This window comes from Athene cunicularia (assembly GCF_003259725.1).
Source record: "Athene cunicularia isolate RWA chromosome 4 unlocalized genomic scaffold, athCun1 chr4_part2, whole genome shotgun sequence".
NCBI lineage: Eukaryota > Metazoa > Chordata > Aves > Strigiformes > Strigidae > Athene > Athene cunicularia.
Window position 1 is genome coordinate 29,752,771 of NW_020799099.1, and position 18,868 is coordinate 29,771,638.

The 18,868-nt window shown below is 37.5% G+C and overlaps 1 protein-coding gene across 1 annotated transcript in view; it reads left to right on the plus strand.

The window, feature by feature from the left end:
• Positions 1-210: 210 nt before the first annotated feature.
• The window catches only part of CPE (carboxypeptidase E), a 22,196-nt gene continuing 3,538 nt past the window's right edge, over positions 211-18,868 (plus strand). The window contains exons 1-7 of the mRNA XM_026847964.1: positions 211-304; positions 3,485-3,735; positions 5,551-5,718; positions 6,662-6,779; positions 7,777-7,959; positions 14,029-14,168; positions 16,472-16,571. Of these exons, the coding sequence (XP_026703765.1) occupies positions 211-304; positions 3,485-3,735; positions 5,551-5,718; positions 6,662-6,779; positions 7,777-7,959; positions 14,029-14,168; positions 16,472-16,571 (1,054 nt within the window). The remainder of the gene's footprint in view (positions 305-3,484; positions 3,736-5,550; positions 5,719-6,661; positions 6,780-7,776; positions 7,960-14,028; positions 14,169-16,471; positions 16,572-18,868) is intronic.

Sequence of the window (18,868 nt, forward strand, 5' to 3'; positions counted from 1 at the left end):
AAATCTGCATTAAATGACTCCTGAAGGTTTGATGGGAAGAGCAGCTCCTCCTTTAGCTAAGTAGCATGCTAGCAACAGGTGACTGAAGGCTGTTTTCCCCATGAGGGGAGCTATTTTCCAGAGGAGCCTGAAGCTCATAGAAATGGTGTAGCGGGACATATTCAATGAATAGACCAGGGAACCCACAAAGTGTTAAGGCTTAAGGGCCAGATGGCTGGCATCCTCAGGTTTGAGGTACCTGTGTTAGCCCATGCAGTGGAGGAGAAGGAGCTGGTTCCTCTGGGAGCTGTAGTGGGCCTGGGATGTGGGCTTCAGCACAGTGTCATTCACTAGAACTCGGGCAACTCAGCCAACAGTGATGGGCGTTTTTCTGTCAGCCTCAGCTAGCAGTCTGCCCCCCAGCTTGAACTTCATTGTTCTAGAGAAAAAGATGATTAAGAGAGAATTTAGCCTCAGAAAAAAAGGTTTCTGGAAGGTATACCCTGAGTTGCAGTTTTTATTCTAACAGGAAAGGCAGAAATGCTAATGCGAATTAAGGGCTTTATTAGCTGCAAAGTTGTATCAGCAGATAGTAGCCTGTGGAAGCTCCCTGAGCTTTTTGGGCACTGTGATGATACCTAATGATTTGAGCAGCATTGTTCCTTTTTCCAGAATGGATTCCCTGACTTTGCCCCTGATGAGCACAGGCAGCTAATGAGTGAACTCCTAATTCCAACCCCCCCCCTCCCCAGACAGCTTGTAGTGTTAATTTGTTTCAGCTGAAATAAACAGAAAAAATAGAGTTTGTTTCCCTTGAAGCAGCTGCCAAGTTTAGATATGAGAAAGATCCATTTTTTCAATTGTTCTTTTAAATTACTATTACACTGTTGAAATGATGAAGAGCTTCCCTAAAATTTTTGGATACAGTCTGAAATTTAATATATTCTGATACTAAGCAGAAACCCAGGATTTTTTTGATTTCTGTGCCCAGAAGTAAGAAAGTGCACAGGGCTGAGGGCTGGCAGAGAATGGTTTCCCACACATGCGGATCATGCAGCCGCCTTCTCTGCAGCCAGAGGATCTATAGGAGATGGATTTCTTTGCTTCAGAGAAAGGTGTAAGAAAATGCCTAGTGGAGCTAAAATACGAACACAAAGTTTTGAAGTGGGTCTTATTCAGTTCTCTCTTTTCTTTCCATTCTTTTGCATTCACTTTTAGATCAGTTTTTAAACTCTTTGTTTGCTAGCAAAACTTGAAGTTCTGCTGACACCTCACTTGCCAAGAGGATTTTTTGAATGCTGATTTCACACTTTGTGTTATAAGTAATGTTATTTTCCTTTATCAGTCCAAAAATAGTCATTGTTCCCTTTCACTGGAAATGGCTGTCTCTTGCGGTGTAGGGAAGTGTTGCTTTCCAGATCAATTCCTCCATGCCATAATGGTCGGCATATTTGACTGTTCTTTATTATTCTTCCTAAGAAAAAAGGGGATTGATCTCTTGAATCACTTTTCATAGGAAAGACTTTCCATATTTCCAATTACTCTCTTTACCTTTTCCTGAACTCCTTTTAACTCCTTTAATGCTCATTTGGGATGGGTCATTACCACTGAAGATATGCTGTAGATGAGGCTGTACTCTTGGTTCACTATAGACTCCGTGGTTGTTTACATGAACCCTTCCAAAAACTGTTAATGATTCTCTGGGGAGGGGGCCAAGCAGTACCCAATGGGAAACATATGTTTCTATTTTTCATTTGAACCAAGTCTGTAAAATTCAAGTGGGAGAGAAAGGTAGGTGATTAATACACAGGGCTGGGAATCAGGAGAAATTATTTCTCCCTCAGACTTCCTTAGTGATGTCCTAGGGAAAATCACAAATGCAAAATGCAACTGTGTTCATATTTACCACAGTAACAGATTTGCCTGTTAGCTTGTGAAGCACTTTTCCCATAAGTAACATGCAAATATACGTATGCATGAGTTTTCTAATTATGAGTGTATGTGCTGCGTATTTTATTAAATAGCATCCATCCGTTTTAATGGGATTGGGTTGATTGCCTAGTCTGATTACTCTTGATAATTAGGCCTCTTGCACTCCCTGGTATTAACAGATAGGAATAAACAGTAAATAGGAGCTAGTGTCAAAAGAGGAAATGGAGGTTTTTAGTTACAATAATGTCATTGTGTCAATCAGATAAAATGAAGCCACTTCTGAAACTAGAAAATTTTTAACCTATCTGACAAAAAATTTTGGAGACAAATCCTTATGTACAAAACCATTTTAGCTGGAAAGAAAGAAGTCACGGTATTAGTAGCATTGTGTCCGCTAGCATCTTACCACTGGATTAAAGTTGACAAGCACTGACTGAAGAGTTTTAAGTTGATGCGGCCATATGCTTGATTAGCAATTATTTAGGTCTCATTTGTGTAACACTCTTGGCTTGAATTTGTGCCTGTGATAAGTGCTAAAGGCTTTTGCAAAGTGTGTTCAAAGACTGTTCAGAGAATATAAACAGCATAATGTTTGATTAAAGCTGTTACAACAGAACTGCATTTAAGAAAGATAAGTAAAAATGAGTCTGAACCCAGAAAACAGCATATTCTTAATTTTAATTTCAGGACAAACCTTTTAATGTCATAGATATTTGCTTGTATAGTAAAACCTCTCTGGAATTAGGGACCACAATGTGGTCTTTTAAAATATAAATCCTTCACAGCTCTGTAAGGCATATCTTGTGTGGTTTTTTATGTCCATGGTCATGAGAATGAGACTAATTAAAAACTGGGAATATTGGATTACTTATTTATATAAATTTTCTCTATATAGAATATATATTGAATATATATTACATATCAAATATTGTGTATGACTATGCAATATATATTAAGTCAACATTAAATATATGCTTAAACTTCCCATACATATATTCATTAATATATTCACATTAATATATATTAATATTTATTTTAATATATATTTAACATTGCACAGTTTATTGGAATGTTAAGTGGGAATAATTTATTTTATATGTTGGGTTATTAAACTTGCTTTGTAAAGTTTAGCTGACTATCCAAACCACCTGCTAAATAGGATTTTTCAGATCACTAGGATCAACAGCTGTTCACTGGCAATGCTTTAGTAAAATAATTGCAGTCTAATGTATGTATAGTGTGATAACCTTAACCTAATCTTGGAGAGAACATTAAAGGTAAGAAGCTCTGTTAGTGTCAGTTTATATATTTAAAAAGCTGATCAAGATAGTCTTTGAGGCATCAGTTGCATTAGATCTCAACAGTAGTAATGTTAATGGCAGTCCTTAGCATTTATTTTTGCATACTTTGTTATCCTCTGTTGTTCTTTCTCTGCGTTTGGCAAACAGCTGAATATAAACTACTAATTGTTCAGCTAGAGTTTAGAAAAAAATCTGAATCTACTTTTCTGAAGGAGGCTTGTAGCTTCCTGGGGATACTGTGACCCATTGTAATAGTGATACTCACATCTCAGGTGTGCTGTGTGATCCAGTCCATAGGTGGTTTTTCTATGTTGTTCTAAAACATGTCTTTTTTTTTTTTTTTTTTTTTGGGAATATGCATGGGAATGAAGCTGTTGGAAGGGAGTTGCTCATCTTCTTGGCTCAGTACTTGTGTAATGAATACCAGAAAGGAAATGAAACTATTATCAACTTGATCCATAGCACACGTATCCATATCATGCCCTCTTTGAACCCAGATGGCTTTGAGAAGGCAGCATCCCAGGTTTGTAAGGCTATGTATATAAGAATAGTTATCAATGTCTGTATCCACCTTAGGATCATAATAACACTTGGACTAGCAGTTTTACATATACATGAACTCTTGGTGGTCATTGTTGAATGGAACAGCATGACTGAAGTATTTCCTAATAGTTCAGTAGGCTTGTTCTGTTTAACAGGGAGGATTTCATGCTTAAGTTTTCAAGAAATAGCTGTCTCTCTTGTGTGTTCACTGTATTTTAAAATACAATGATGTTTAAGTTCATGCATATGCTTTAAGTTCATTGACCAAACTGCTTCCTAAACAAGTAATTTCTAGTAACACATGATGTTTCAAAAGTGGTAGAAAGGGGAAAGTTAATGTTTCCTGTAAGAATATTCTCATGTAAATGCACTTATATGATTTTTTTCATAATCATCAGAGCATGATCCCAAAACAAGCAAACTCTGTGAACCATCTCATTAATATGAATAACTTTGATACTAAATTTCAGGCATGAAGTACTTTAATGAAGCTATTAGTCAAGAAATTTTAAAACTTATTTTAGGATGAAGACTCAATAAAGAATCATGTAATGTGTTAATGCATAATTAGCAAATAGAGGCCAAATAGGACCCTGTTAGATATAGTTTCTGGTGTGTATTATGTTCTAAACAAAAATAAGAATGTTCTTGTTTTACAAGGTATATTTACTTTTTAAATCAATCTGGAATTGTTGAACCTTTTTGTGTGGCTATTTATTATGATTAAATAAGTCAAACCTTATTAAGATCTTTATTAAACTGATTCTTATGAAGTATTTAAAAAAACCTCGACTTCTTTTAAATAATATTTGGTCGTATGTCTCCCTCTCGTGGCAGTGAAGCAGCTGTCCTCAAATTGGCGCAGTATTTTACTTTGAAATCTCTCTGTAGAGATTCTGTAATACTGTTTGGAACTTTTGCTCCTTAATCAAAGTACACTTGCTTCTACATGGTTGCCTTACAAGTTACATATGATTTAGAATACAATTTGCTTTAGTGCCACTGTTATTCTAATTTAGAAGTATTTTGATCTTCACACAGTGTGTGACAGATTCAATATACCCCAAGATTAAAACCAGTAATCAAACTTAACCTACTTTAAAGAGTACTGAAAGCTTTTAGAGACAAGCTAGGGAAAACTATGTGCTCTGAAGGCATTTCCTTAATGCACCCTAAACCTATTTGAGAGAATCAGCTTAAAGAACAGATTTTGCAAAGTTTCTCATTGCTGCTTTATTCAGTGGTACCATTTCAGTGAAAAAACTGACAGACACCATAAAAAGAAAAATCTCAGCTAAATAAAGATTAAAGTCCTTCTTTACCTTGGAGCTATTTAGAGGAACTTTGAAATGAGCTTCCTTATGGTTGGCTGATAAACCTACAGCTGCTCTGGGCTCACTAAAATGAGGTCTGTAATTCGCAGCCATGGGCATGAGGCAAGAGGGAAAAGTCAGTTCTCAGGGGAAGATTCAGCAGGCACTGAAAAATCTGATGCTGCTGGTAATTTTGCCCATCCTAAGTCCAGATTTGCCACTATGAGAATGATCCTCTCCTCCAAGATGCTGAGGGAAACATAGGTTTGTTTTGTTCCCCCAGAGCTCTAGGAAGAAATAGGGGTGACAGCTCCTGGTGTTTTAGGATTCTTTACTCCCACATGATCCCTTCTTACTCTTGAGAACATGAGAAGTAAACCCATGATTTGAATTTACATGCCTAAATATACCCATATGAAGCTTGACATGTAATTTTCTGACTCTACTCATCTCCCTTCTTTCTGTTTCCTTTCCTCCTTCAGCCCGGTGAACTTAAAGACTGGTTTGTTGGTCGAAGTAATGCCCAAGGGATAGATCTAAACCGGAATTTCCCTGATCTTGATAGAATAGTCTATGTTAATGAGAAAGAAGGTGGCCCAAACAACCATCTGCTGAAAAACATGAAAAAAGCTGTGGACCAGAATCCTAAGGTAAGTAGGGACTGAATATTGGTTCACTTACATGCCCTTCTCTTTCCTTTTACCCAAGCAGACAAGTAGCAACCTCTACAAGCTGTGTGCATGGTCTTTACGATTCACATTCTTCTAAATATTTTATTAATTTTGTTAAATTTATCTGTCTGGTGCTTCCTGAATTTCTTCCCAAAATGGCTTGCTGTAGTAAACCCTTTTGATCCACATTGCTTAATCCTTAGACATTTCCTCGTTCAAAGCATGTTTTATTTTTAAGGCCAGGGATTGCATAGCCTTCTCCCTTGGTTTGAAGCTATTCTTTCAGATATTCTGCATTTTTACCATTGCCAGAAATTCACTGTGTCTTGTACTTTATTACATTTCTGGCTAGATAGTTATTCTTACATATAACACATGCATTTTTGTTAAGCTGAAGCCTTAAATATACAGGTGTACATCTGGAAGGATTTTCATCTGCTTGTGTTTACCCCCACAGGAGGTTCTAGAAAATATAGTGTTGTGACTGCAGTCTCATAGGGTTGTGGCCTTAATAGCCATCCATATTCTGTCTTCAATTTCAAATTATTAAATGAAGCAATTTTACTTTCTATGCAGAGAATAGACTGCATTCTGCCAACATTTATTTTGAATTAGTTTATTTTCTGTGGTCTTAAATTTGGTAGGCTTTTTTTTTAGCTGTAATGGGACAGAAGCAGAAGATGGCTTTTTTTTCATCTCATTCCGAACTAATTTGTACCTGTTTTAGACCTACATTAATCTATTTAGACTAGTTCTGGTATAAAGGACTGCTTCCATTCTCTCTGAAGCCAAAATAAAATTGCTGTTTGTTTAAATGTCTTGTACAATATATGTGATAATAATTAAGCCCACTATATATAATTGAATATGTTTCTACATTGAATTATCAATTTTTAACTGCTGGTAATGCTATTTGTTGTAGCTTGCTCCTGAAACGAAAGGTGTCATTCACTGGATTATGGATATTCCCTTTGTGCTCTCTGCCAATCTTCATGGAGGAGACCTTGTTGCAAACTATCCTTATGATGAGACTCGGAGTGGTATGTAATAGAATTTAACATGAAATAGTAGGAGATACAAATTGCATTCTATACTTATTTCAGTGCTACTGAAGATCCACTTTGTAAACATCATGTCATGGCTTTGTAATGACTTATTTTAGCATATTAATCACATATAAAGCTAGTCTCTCTATGGCCATGTTTTCTAGTTTTGAAGATAGATAGCTTGTTTCAGTAGAGTTACATTATAAAAATGATGTAATACCTGAGGGAATGATGGTCCCTCAGATATTTTGATCAAGGTGATTTAGCAGTTATATTAGCTGGGCCTGTTTGTGCCCTGTTAAGTGAAACAAGAGATATGTGTCTAGATTGCCTGTATGATTTAAGGTTTCTCTACTCGCACTTTTAAAAAATAAATTTCTGGAAGTGGTAGTGTGCTGATAAAAACAACTACCATTATTTCCACTTTCTCAGTATTGGTCCCATATAAAAGGGATCACACTGTGGCATAGATATTATAATTTAGCACACAGCAGTATCAGTTTGTTTCTTCTGCCACTAGGGGATGTGCACATGACTGAAATGGTCATGAGATGATTGTATTGTTTGTGATTATCTTCCTTCAATATACTTTCTCACAGTTTAACTGCAAATTCTTTTAATATCAGACTGTAAAACTCTGGAGAGAGACCTTTTTCTATGTACTGTGTGTTCTTCTAAGAAGATATCTAAAGCCTAGAATAGCTTAGATTTTGCGGTGCACTTTGAAATTAATATTTTCATAACTATTAGGACTGATAGTCACCTTAATAATGGGGCAAGTTGGTACAGGCAATTGATGAAGTACTAGGGAAATGTTAATGTTATTAAGATAATGCTGTATTAATTTGTGATGCTGTAGGACACTTACCCATGTACAGAGAATTTTCAGGCACGGTCCTGCTGTGCAGGGCTGGTAATCTAGGTTGTGAGCCCAGTCGGTATGACTGCACTTTTAATAATCCTTGTTCCTGGACTTTTTTTTCCTCCCTAGGCAGTGCTCATGAATACAGCTCCTGCCCCGATGATGCTATCTTTCAAAGCCTGGCTCGCAGTTATTCTTCTTTTAATCCCGCTATGTCCGATCCAAACAGACCACCATGTCGTAAAAATGACGATGACAGCAGCTTTGTGGATGGAACAACTAATGGTGGCGCATGGTACAGTGTCCCAGGAGGTGAGTCCCATGGTGTGTGGGTTCAGTGTCACTGGTGGTTGTTTTAAGCTTGAGTTTTCACTGGTTTAATTACAGACTGGAATACCACCAGGTTATTCACAACTTTTGGTCCAGTTAAGGCTATATCAGAGAAGGAACACCACAACACAATCCCATAAAGCTCATCATGATGCCTAATAAAATATTCCTCCTTCACTGCTTTTTATACAGTGTTTCTCCACTCAGGGTTTGCAAATTTACTAGTTCTACAGTGGGTGAGTGATTGCTATGCTATTATGAGAGCTTAAGAGGTTTTTTTAATTAAAAAAATGAGTAGAGAATCTCCTAGCAAACCCTGATGAGAGAGAGCGGGCTACTGACTGTTCATTTTAACCTCAATAATGAAAGCATCCACCCCTGAAAGAGGTGGAGGCGCCTGATTTTGCCATGTTATTGACAATGGGAGTTTGGCCTTTGATTTCCATGGGAACAAAATCCAGCCGCAAAGATACTTGCATATCCATACTTTGTGACTTAATTAGTGCCCAAGTCCTGCCCAAGTAGTGTTGCCCTAGACTTTGGTAGAGCCTTCTGTGTTAAGATGAACAGCAGAGCTACTATGGCCACTTCAACACTAATTTTCCAGGAGAAGTCTAGAAGAGTAGTCTAAAATGTGAGATTTCCTTTTACTAAGAATTTTGATGTCATTTTATTTGTAAACTGAGGCAGAAAGGTATTGGGATATCTAAATTTTTGAGTCTTCTGTGTCTGCTAAACTCGGACAAAACTTCAAAGTGAAAACTGAGCTGGGGATTTGTGAGCCAGAAACTCATCTTGAGTCGGAGCGATTTGCTTGTGCATTGGCTCTGTTGATTTGTACCAGAAAACTTTGAACACATACCAGTTCTATTGTTTGCTTTCTTCTTAGTATTCAATTTACAGTCCCTGAATGAATTTAAAATTTTTACCTGGAGTAAGTAGGAACCTCTCAATGTGTTAGTACAGCTTAGGTGGTAGCTGCATTCTGCTGCTGTTACAGTAAAGGGAGTAATAGAAAAGGAAAATAATTAAGCTTGTGTGAAGAAATTAGAAGCAGAATGACTGGTAGTGCTCACACAGCCAGCAATTACCTGCTTAAACTTAGAGCAGTTATTCCCAATCTTTACAGGAGGAGCAAGTTTCCTCTGTACTATAGGTACCAGGGACTGGTTGTAAGGGGAAAAGCTGACATTTCTGAAGATAACTGAGAAGTAACAATTTCTCTTTGTGTGAAGCTTTCCACAGACTTCAGATTGGAACCATTAAAACACCCTTGACAAAACAGAGTTTGCATAATTTGAAAAAGGCTGAATATAAACAAAATATTGAGATATTTAATAGTTAAATTTTGTTTAAATTTAGTCCAAAAATTATCTTAATGAAATACTAAGTATTAACCATAAAAATATGGACATTTTTAACTTCAGCTTCTTTTTCCTTAAGAAAATGCTATAAAAAACAATCTTTCCATTGTTTTGATGACAGGCTTTGATTCTGACTAAACTGCACATGCCAAAGGCATATTTTTCCATTGGAAAAACTTGTTGGAAAGTTTGAATTATTTCCTCCTTTTGGATTTTATTTTAAGTTAGACTGCAAATTCCCCAAGAGAACCCTTTCTTTTTCTCTTGTATTTGTACAGAAGTTAGTAGACAGGAATCCTAGTTCTAACAGGGATCTATGATCCTAATATGGTAGAAATAATAAAAAAATAGAGTGGTGACAATATCCTTTGGACAGTACAGCATGAATCTGGTTTTTTGTTTTTGTTTTGTTTTTTTTTTTTTTCCAAGTGTAGAAATCAGCTGGCAAGCTGTGACTTTTGAACAAAACCTCCATGGTAATATTTGCCACAGGCTGACTTAAAAAAACAAAAATAATTCAGCAGAAACAGTTCTGTTGTTTCCATGTCTAGTGCTAAGGAAAATAACTAAACATTGCTTGGTTCAAGTGAAAATTTTCTTGGAAGCTTTATTCTGAAGAGCTCTGTCTGGAAACTGAAATGTGGCATTTAAATTATCTGTGGTATCAGTGCTATTTTTCTATCTGTATGATAATGGACTCAAAGTTAGCAGTGGTGTAAGATATTGAAAAGCCATTTGTATTGATTTAGGAAAAGTATTTCATTGTATATCCTTACCAGAGTTCAGAATTTATCAGAGAAACTCTCCAAAGACCTTGTCTGCATGGCATCTGCTCTGGTTCAGAGCTAAGGTGCTGCTTTTCTGCCTTTGAACCTCTGGGTTGCTGTGGGCTGTTCTGGGTCCTGCAAGAGGATGTGAGAGTACCTCTGTGTCCTCTGGGCATCTACAGGTTAAACTCGCGTCCCTGCCTGATCTCCCTGGGTTGAACGGAAACAAAATGAAGGAGGACTTGCCGCAGATTTATAGAGAAAGGAGGAGAAGTGGAGCAAAGTGACTGAGAATAGAGGTAGAAAATAGGTGAGAGCAGGTACTAGAGCTATGTTTGGTGTAGAAAGGAGCACACAGCTTTAGCAGAGTCGTGGTGAGGGAAAGAAAAAGGAGACAGTAGAGGACAGCTGAGCTAAGTGACAGGCTGTGGTCTGTCCTAGATGCTGCCTTGTATAGTACCTCATCAGACCAAGAACTCTGACCTAGGAAAGGCTGATTTTTCTTTCTAATAATTACTAAAGTTGCTATTGCTCTATAGAGCTTATTATGGTGCCCCCAGTTGTGCAGCATCAATTTCTTTGCTCGTATCATTCACCCAAAGGAACTTCTGCCTTCTGTAAAAGACAACACTACACGGTGGGCCAGCAGCTGTCTTCATTGGTTCATGGAGTGCAATATATGGGTGGCTCTCTTGCTGTGTTGCTTTTGCATATGTTCTTCTGAATACCTGGGTTCTTTCATTAGGAAGGTTGAACAGAAACGTGGCAGAAAAGTCTGGCAGCAACCCTTGTCTCAAACTGGAAGTAAGGACGAAGTCTCTGTTGCGTTTATGTTCTGTCCTTCCCTCTTGTCAAACCTCAGGATTTCCTCATAACCTCAGACAAAGTGGCAATTCTCCATTTAGTTTTTGAGGTAGAGAGAGCAGATGATGTACAGGAATATATGACACTTGCTTCCAGGTCTTCTTACACTTAGCTGTGAGGTTTTTCTCACCATTACCTGCTTAGTAGTTACTTTCTTCTGTGGAGCAGGGGCACAGAAAAAATAGCTTCCCCAACAGTGTCTTTGTGCTAAATATGAGACCATGATGCCTGTTACACTTGCTTTGTATTAGTGGCCATCTGTAATTAGTTGATCCTTGTAGGTTTTTCAGAGAGCAGTAAGCAAAGGCAAAGAGGTTGTTCTGTGTTCAGGAAGAGCCCTTTTAGCCACCAGACCGTGGGGAAAAACAAGCATGTACATAAAATCCGTGCTATTTTTAACACTGGTCCTCACCTTATCAGTGTGTAATTAATGATTTTGTTTATGCACAAGAGAGATAAATTAAATTTGCACAAACAGCTTTAATTTTGGCATTTCCTTAGCTGTTGACTACCTAATTTTTTTAACATTGATTTTTTTTTTAATGTACCTTTTTGTGTGGAATATCTGTTTGAAAATATAAATGAGAAGAGCAGATAGCAATGAATACTAGCTAGCCACATGCCTGTTCTGCTTGTTCTGTCATTACAGAGTTACCTGAGTCTAATCAGATTCATGTCATTACAAAAATAGCATTTCAAAGCAGCTTACATTGCTATACTGTTAGGCTATTGTTTAAGTGTTGTTTTATTTTCAGATACTCTCAAATCACTCTTGGCACTCAGTTTGTTCCTAACTTCATTTACCTTTCGTGTTACCGGTTTTAGAAGCAATGTTAGGTAATTTTTTTCAGGATTTTATATGATGTGTAGGTGGCACGTGTGATGTATGCCATGTGCATAACAAGAAGGAATAGGGCAGTTAGAGAGCTTGACCAGTGGCAGCAAAGTTGCCATAATGTTGAATAAATCTCTTGAAATGTGTTGATTTCTTGGATATTGCACCTTATCACCATGTTGAACAGGCAGGTAAAGACTTCAGATTGTTTGTAGTCAGCCTTATGCTTTCCAGATTACAGATGTAGTAGGCCACAGTTTAGATCTAGGTTATCTTCACCCCATTCTCCATCCTAGAGATTCAGATCGTTATCTGTAGCTCAGTGACACAAACTGAATTTTTACAGGAGCAACACATATAAGTTCAGCCAGGAGCTGGAAAACAAACTATAGGATATGGACATTGTGCAGAAAACTGGAAAATATGTTGCTTCTTTATTATGTCCTTGAGAAACTAGGGTATCCCTGTGTATCACCTTGCTTTGGGAGGTGAGGGGGTGGGAGAAACTTCCAGAAAATTGGAGCAGTAGTGGACAAGAGTTGTTGGCACCACAGTAAAATTACATCATGCCCTTCGGCTCCCCACTCTCCTCTTCATTTATTCATTCTTTCTTCTGGAAGAAAGGCAAAAAATCAAGAAAAACAACATTATCTAGTGTCTTGAACAGATGCCTGGTGTCAGGATTTTACTCATGACTCCACTGCTCTCTCGCTGTGTACTGCTGAATGGCCTGTCTTGCATTCTGCCTGGTGGGACATCAAAGCTGTCCCTCCCAGGAGTACCTTTGCCTTCTGTGTCCTCACTTTTCAGACATCTAAAAAAGACTTAGAAGTAAAAATGTTCTTTTAGGAATCTGCAAAGTCCCTGCTCCTATCATTAGTTCAAAGTCTTGTTGCCTTGTTGGCAGAAAATAGCTTCACCCTAATATGTTGGCAAAATCCCACCTTACTCAATCTGTTGCCTTTGGTGTTCTCTTTGGATGTGACATCAGCTCTCTGGACATTTCTGGACCGGTGCACAACACCGGTGCTTCGGTAAAGTCACTGTGTTAAGTCTCGTATGTAGCTTGCATGGGGGAACATAGGTATTAGCTGTGTTTGAAGAAGCACTTTTAAATCCCTCAGTGACCTCCATGGGGATGCTCAAAATGATTGGTAACCTTTTTCTTTTCAGTCCTCCATTTGAGAATCCACTGATTTTGCTAGCTGGAAAGGCAAGAGCTAATTCTACATCAGCTTCTACAAAGAATGTGTTTATAACCCTCCTGGGGACAGCCACAGTCCCTCTCCAGCTGGTTGATCCAGTTACAAAACTGGAAACTGCTTTGGTTATCAGTTGACTGATTCAAGAAAATAGACAATATTTCCATGTAGTAAGAGGAGGGGATCAGAAATGTAAGAGAGTGCATCTTTCCCATGAAGTTTTATTTCTAGTGATGATGCTACTATATATATATTTTTAAAGTCCTATGATTAAAGTTACATTAATAATGATGTTTCTCTTCTATGTCGAAGACTATCCAGTATTAATTCTGAAGAGGCATTAAATGGGTGGGAAATACACCTATCCATGGAAAAATTTCTATGTAAATAAAGTTTATATGAAGTTTGCTTTTGTAATTTTTTTTTGGGGTGGAAAGTATTTGGAATCTATGCAGAAAAACTTGACAAAGAATAGCAAACATGCTTTTCATGTAAAATGTTACTAAATTGAAACCCTCTATTTTCAGAAAAAAAATCCATGTTTTTGACCCATCTTTGTAAACCCTTTTTTCCAGATCACTTTTATCAAGTTTCATTTGCTTCATAATTAGTTGTCAGTCTTCTTGGCTTACGAAGTGATAAGCCTTTACTTTCATAGGGAAATAGCTTAGCCATAATCAGAAATAATTTTCTCTTCCTGAAGAGAAAAATAGTAATTGATATGTTAGCTGTCCAAGAACATCTGTGAGGTAGGAGTATACAGGCCAGGTGAAGTGTCAGGTAGAAGTATACAGGCCAGGTGTCAAGTCTTTTCTAAACTTTCCTCAGGAGGAAAATGGTTTGGGGAATTAATTGTCATGTTGGTTTCTGTGATTTAAAGCTTCTGAATTAGGAACTAGGCTGCATCAACTGTATTTATTGCTATTCTTTTCTTAATAGTCCCAGCATCTCATGTGCCCCCCTTTGTTTACTTCGGACAACTCAAAATGCATCTCTAACTCTCTTTTCTGGCATTGCAGGAATGCAGGATTTCAATTACCTTAGCAGCAACTGCTTTGAAATCACAGTGGAGCTTAGCTGTGAAAAATTCCCACCTGAAGAAACTCTGAAAGGCTACTGGGAGGACAACAAGAACTCCCTTATCAATTACATTGAGCAGGTAACAAAAAAGAAGATGGCAAAACTCTAGTTATTATACATAAATCTTCTAAACTTTGTGCTGAGTGAACATCTCATTCAAAATTTCACGTTAGTCCAATTGGTGCTCCGTAATTCTTATATGTCTCTAAGGTGGTAAATTCTGGGTGTTCTTTCTAAATATGTGGAATAGGGGAAAAGAAAGAAGATGTTACAGTATGGAATTCATCTCACCTTACTTAAGCTGTTGCAGATATTTAATTTAAATTATTTGTTTCAGCTTCCTCAATGAAAAGCAAATACACATCACCATAGTGTAGAATTCATTCCCTCAGCACTGGTGTGTGTATACTCGCAGAGGTGGATTGCCCTCTACAGATATGAAAGTATGTGTACAGATGTGGGGTGATTCACTCTGGATGTAGAGAGAGCCTCGGCAGGTGGATTAGACTGGCCACCTGACAGTTCAGTGTAACATCAGGGGACATCGTTAATCCTGATTTTGTAGATACTCTGCTGCTCTCCAATAGCATGAACTGCTGATATTCAGCATAGAGCTGTCAGTGTGACGATTCCATTAAAAATGATACAAAATCTGGTTAGAAGTGTAAAATGTAGTCATGGGTTTAGATAATCTTGTGCTAAAGGGTTGTTAGAAGTTAAGACTCCTGAAACAGATCTATGTGCTTTTTCAGGTTTTTTGTTGTTGTTGGGTTTTGGTGGAGGTTTTTGTTTGTTTGTTTGTTTTTTGGTTTTGTTTTTTTTTTTTTTTACTTTTTTAATGCAACAGGCTGCACTGAAATGCAGTGTGGGAGTATTGAATATCTGAAACCTGGATATTGTTAAAGATCACAAATATATCTGATATCATTAATGGCTGCACAGCTGGGATTGTGAAATCAGAAACAGTTTTTAGCAGAGCTGGTCAATTTATTTAAGAACCTGTTTGTGCAGAAATGCTTCAGTTAACCAGAAATACTCAAATATTTGAGATGCTTGAGTTATACCATTCTATTAGTAAGGTGTATGTGGACTGAGGAAAAAGCTGCACCTGCCCTGCAGCTTTTTACCCATTTATTATGGGATCCATCTCGGACTGTTCAGCACCTTTGTACATGGGTTAATTGTCTCTGACTCATGGAAAAGTATGGTGTCACTGCATTTTCAAAATTACTAATGTGTGAGAGATTATTTTGCCAACTTCCTTTGCTCCTGTGGAGCTGCTGGCTTTATGCTTGAAGTTCAGATGGTTCTATCTGGCATTGGTTTTTATCCTCTTACAGGATAAGAAGCTCAGTTCTATGCTCCAGCTCCCCCATGATTGCTAAGGACAGTGCAAATACATACTTTCTGCTTTACTAAGCTGATCTGTGTCAGGCTTCTCCCACAATGTAAATTAGAGGAATTCGGTGAACTAAATTATAGCAGCTGAATACACCGTATAGGTTCATAAAGGGGAATATAAACATCTCAAAATAAGATTTGTGATCCACAAGTCTTTTCAAATATCACAGAATCAGAGAGAAGCCTGAAGTCCACAGTACTTCCCTGCTTAATTTCCAGGCTCCCGATAAGATGCATCTCCCCAGTCTCTTGCCTCTGAGGAGCTCAGTCTGCTTTCAGACTATGCTTAAGAAATACCAGCAGGACTGGTCTCCAAACATTGCAGTCAAATCAGTGCTTTAATTTCGTATATGCCAGGAACAGACATATTAGGTATTTCTGGTGCGGTTGTCTAGAGCGTGTTGCCTAAGAGGCAAGAAGGATGGTGGGACATGACCCACCATTGCCTTTCTCTCACAGGCCACGTGGGGAGTGTTGTGACTCTGTGTGGTCCCAGGTCAAACATCTCACACAGTGATTGCCCATCATAGTCCAAGTGCCTGCATTTAACCTTGTTAATGTTTCACTTTTAAGCAGTTATGTCCACTATTAGCCCTAAATTCTTACATTGACTAAACTTTTTTTTTTTTTTAAAAAAGGTTTTATTTAGGCTGTCTTTCAGAGTTTATCAGCACATTCATTAATCCTCAGTGACAACAAAGACTTTCAAGTCAGTGTTCACATATATTATGTTTTGCTGCGTATTTCAGAGAAATGCATGCATTGCACCAAGAAATTAGTATAACCACCAGCTCAATTATTTTTTCTCTTCACTGTTTGTTCCATTATTACATTTATCCTTGATAGCTGTTGATATGTAGACTGTGGGATCCAAAACATGCATCTTTAGATGTATCAATAGATACTTCACTGATGAAAATGTCATCTTAAGAATTTTCCAGTGAGTTCCCATATGTTGCTGACTTTATTTATTTGTTTTAGATTCATCGAGGGGTGAAGGGGTTTGTTAAAGATCTTCAGGGCAATCCAATAGCAAATGCTACGATTTCTGTGGAGGGGATAAGCCATGACATTACATCAGGTGAGTGTTGTACCTTGGCAAAACAAGAAGTGCTGGAATATACTGCTTCTCCATCTGCTTGGCAACCTGGAACCATGTCAGTTCTTATTAGCTGAAGCTTTAATGGATCAAAATTTTGAATCCAAGAAAGCATGTTGTGTCTCAAGAAGCTTGTTTTCTGCAGGATTTCATGAATCTTTCTCTTGTATTTTGCTCTCAAAGTAGCTGGAGACTGGTTGTTGGGACTTCATGGATCTCTGGCGTGAATTAGTTCTGGTGGCTCTTGGTTATTCGTGCTTAGTTTGTCTTCTGATTTGTGGTACAAGTAGTGTTTCACAGCTCTGCCAGGATTTAAAGTCCTTGTCAGCAGTGTAATTTTGAGTTTGAAGGCTAAGTGGTAGTCCAAAAGTGTTACATTACTTACAATGCGATCACATGTTTTGGTATGTAAATTCTTGCCAGATTATCAGTTTACATAACTACCCCCTGCAAAGTAAATACTCTCTGCTATTTACAATTATGTGACTTATTTTTAGAAGGGTCATTCTAAAAGAGGAAAGTATTGTGTTGGTGTGCATAGAAAATTGTGTGTCACCTCTTCGATGGTGTTGTGCTTTATTCTAGGAATGAATTCAAAAGTAGCTCTCACAGTCCCAATTTGCAGTCTTCCCTGTAGACATGTGCTTTCTTTTTCTGAATGACAATTTTTTTTTATTAGCACAAGATGCTAATTAGAAAAACAATAATAAAATGTCATTGCTTTATGCATGAGCTTATGCTATGGTCATTTTCTCAATGATATGTTACAGAAATGCAGAGTACTATGAAACAGGACTGGTAGACCCTTCAGTTGGCTTTGATTTGTGTTTGTTCTCACATCCTCTGCAAAGAGACCAGCCTTTCTGCCAAGCAGGAGAACAGTCTGTGATGACATTAGCCACCAACCTTCACTGTATATAAGAAGGCAAAAAGTATAGAGGCTGAAAATAAATTTTCAGGGATAATAAGGGAATAAGCTGTGCAAAGATATATTTTGAGTTATGAGAGTGATGCATACAGCTTATGCTTCTATGGTACAAAAAAGCATCTAATCATGAATCCTCTCACATCATTGTGTGTTTATAAGCCTGGAAGTCCTGTATTGTCAAAACAGTGAGGAAAACAAGTACTTGAATTTTAGCACATTCAATAGAAGGATAAATATTCTTTGGCTTTTTTTTTTCCTTGCTCCTTTGTGAGTTAAAATTCAGCTTTGTTCTGGTGCCAGGAATTAGAATAGATCATTATCATAGCTCAGCAGCAGTATTTTTTTCCTTTCTGTTTTATGAAGAGAAAAGTCTTGGAACAACCGGACTAACTACTGACATTTTTTGACTGTGCGAATTGCAGACATTTAAGTAATATTTCCCTCTGTGCACTGTGTAGCTGCAGATGTGCTGAAATACCATTTAAGGAACTGGCAGTAAGAGCATGGCCAAGTCCTTAAATGGCACTGCTAACTGACCTTTAGAACAGCTTTGCAGTGTTTTTTTGGAGATAGAGAAATTCAGAGTATTAATCTGTGACAAATTAGATAATTGCCCACTGCTGGTGCAGGGAGGATCTGAGTCTTTGTGAAGATGGGACAGGGTCATTCCTAGAGAAGAGGATGATGTGTTTTTATTCTATGACTGAAAAGGATGATCTGCAGTAACATTCAGTGCAGTAGGAGCCTTTGTTTGACCTGAGTGGATCAAACTTTCATTTCTTTTTTTAGCTAAACAGAAGAAAAAAGCCCTAGACATTGCCTGGATACTGAAACATGTAGATAAATGTTGCTTCAGGGGTGAAAACACATCAAGGAAATGATGATTTATAGCTTTCTCTGGAAGATAAATAGAGAAAGGTGGTCCCATTTATTTAAATTTGATGCGAGTAAGATGTATTTACATTTGGATTTTCAGAATACTGGGGGACAATTACAAATTGACATTGCATTGCAAACAAACTCAGACACTTAACAGGAGCTATACATTGGTTGGGGGTTGCTTCTAACGGAAAATAATGTCCCATATTGTCCTTCTCTTCAGTGTGCCTGGAGAGCCTTCAGCCTTAGCATACAAAATCTTTCATGCAGGCTACAGCACAACTTCACAGTTTAAATCTGTATTTTGGTTACTGGAAGAGAGGAAAATCTGTAATGATATAGATATAGATATAGTTATAGATATAGATATAGTTATAGATGATATAGATGATGTAGATATAGATGTAGATATAGATGTAGATATAGATGTAGATATAGATGTAGATATAGATGTAGATATAGATGAGATAGA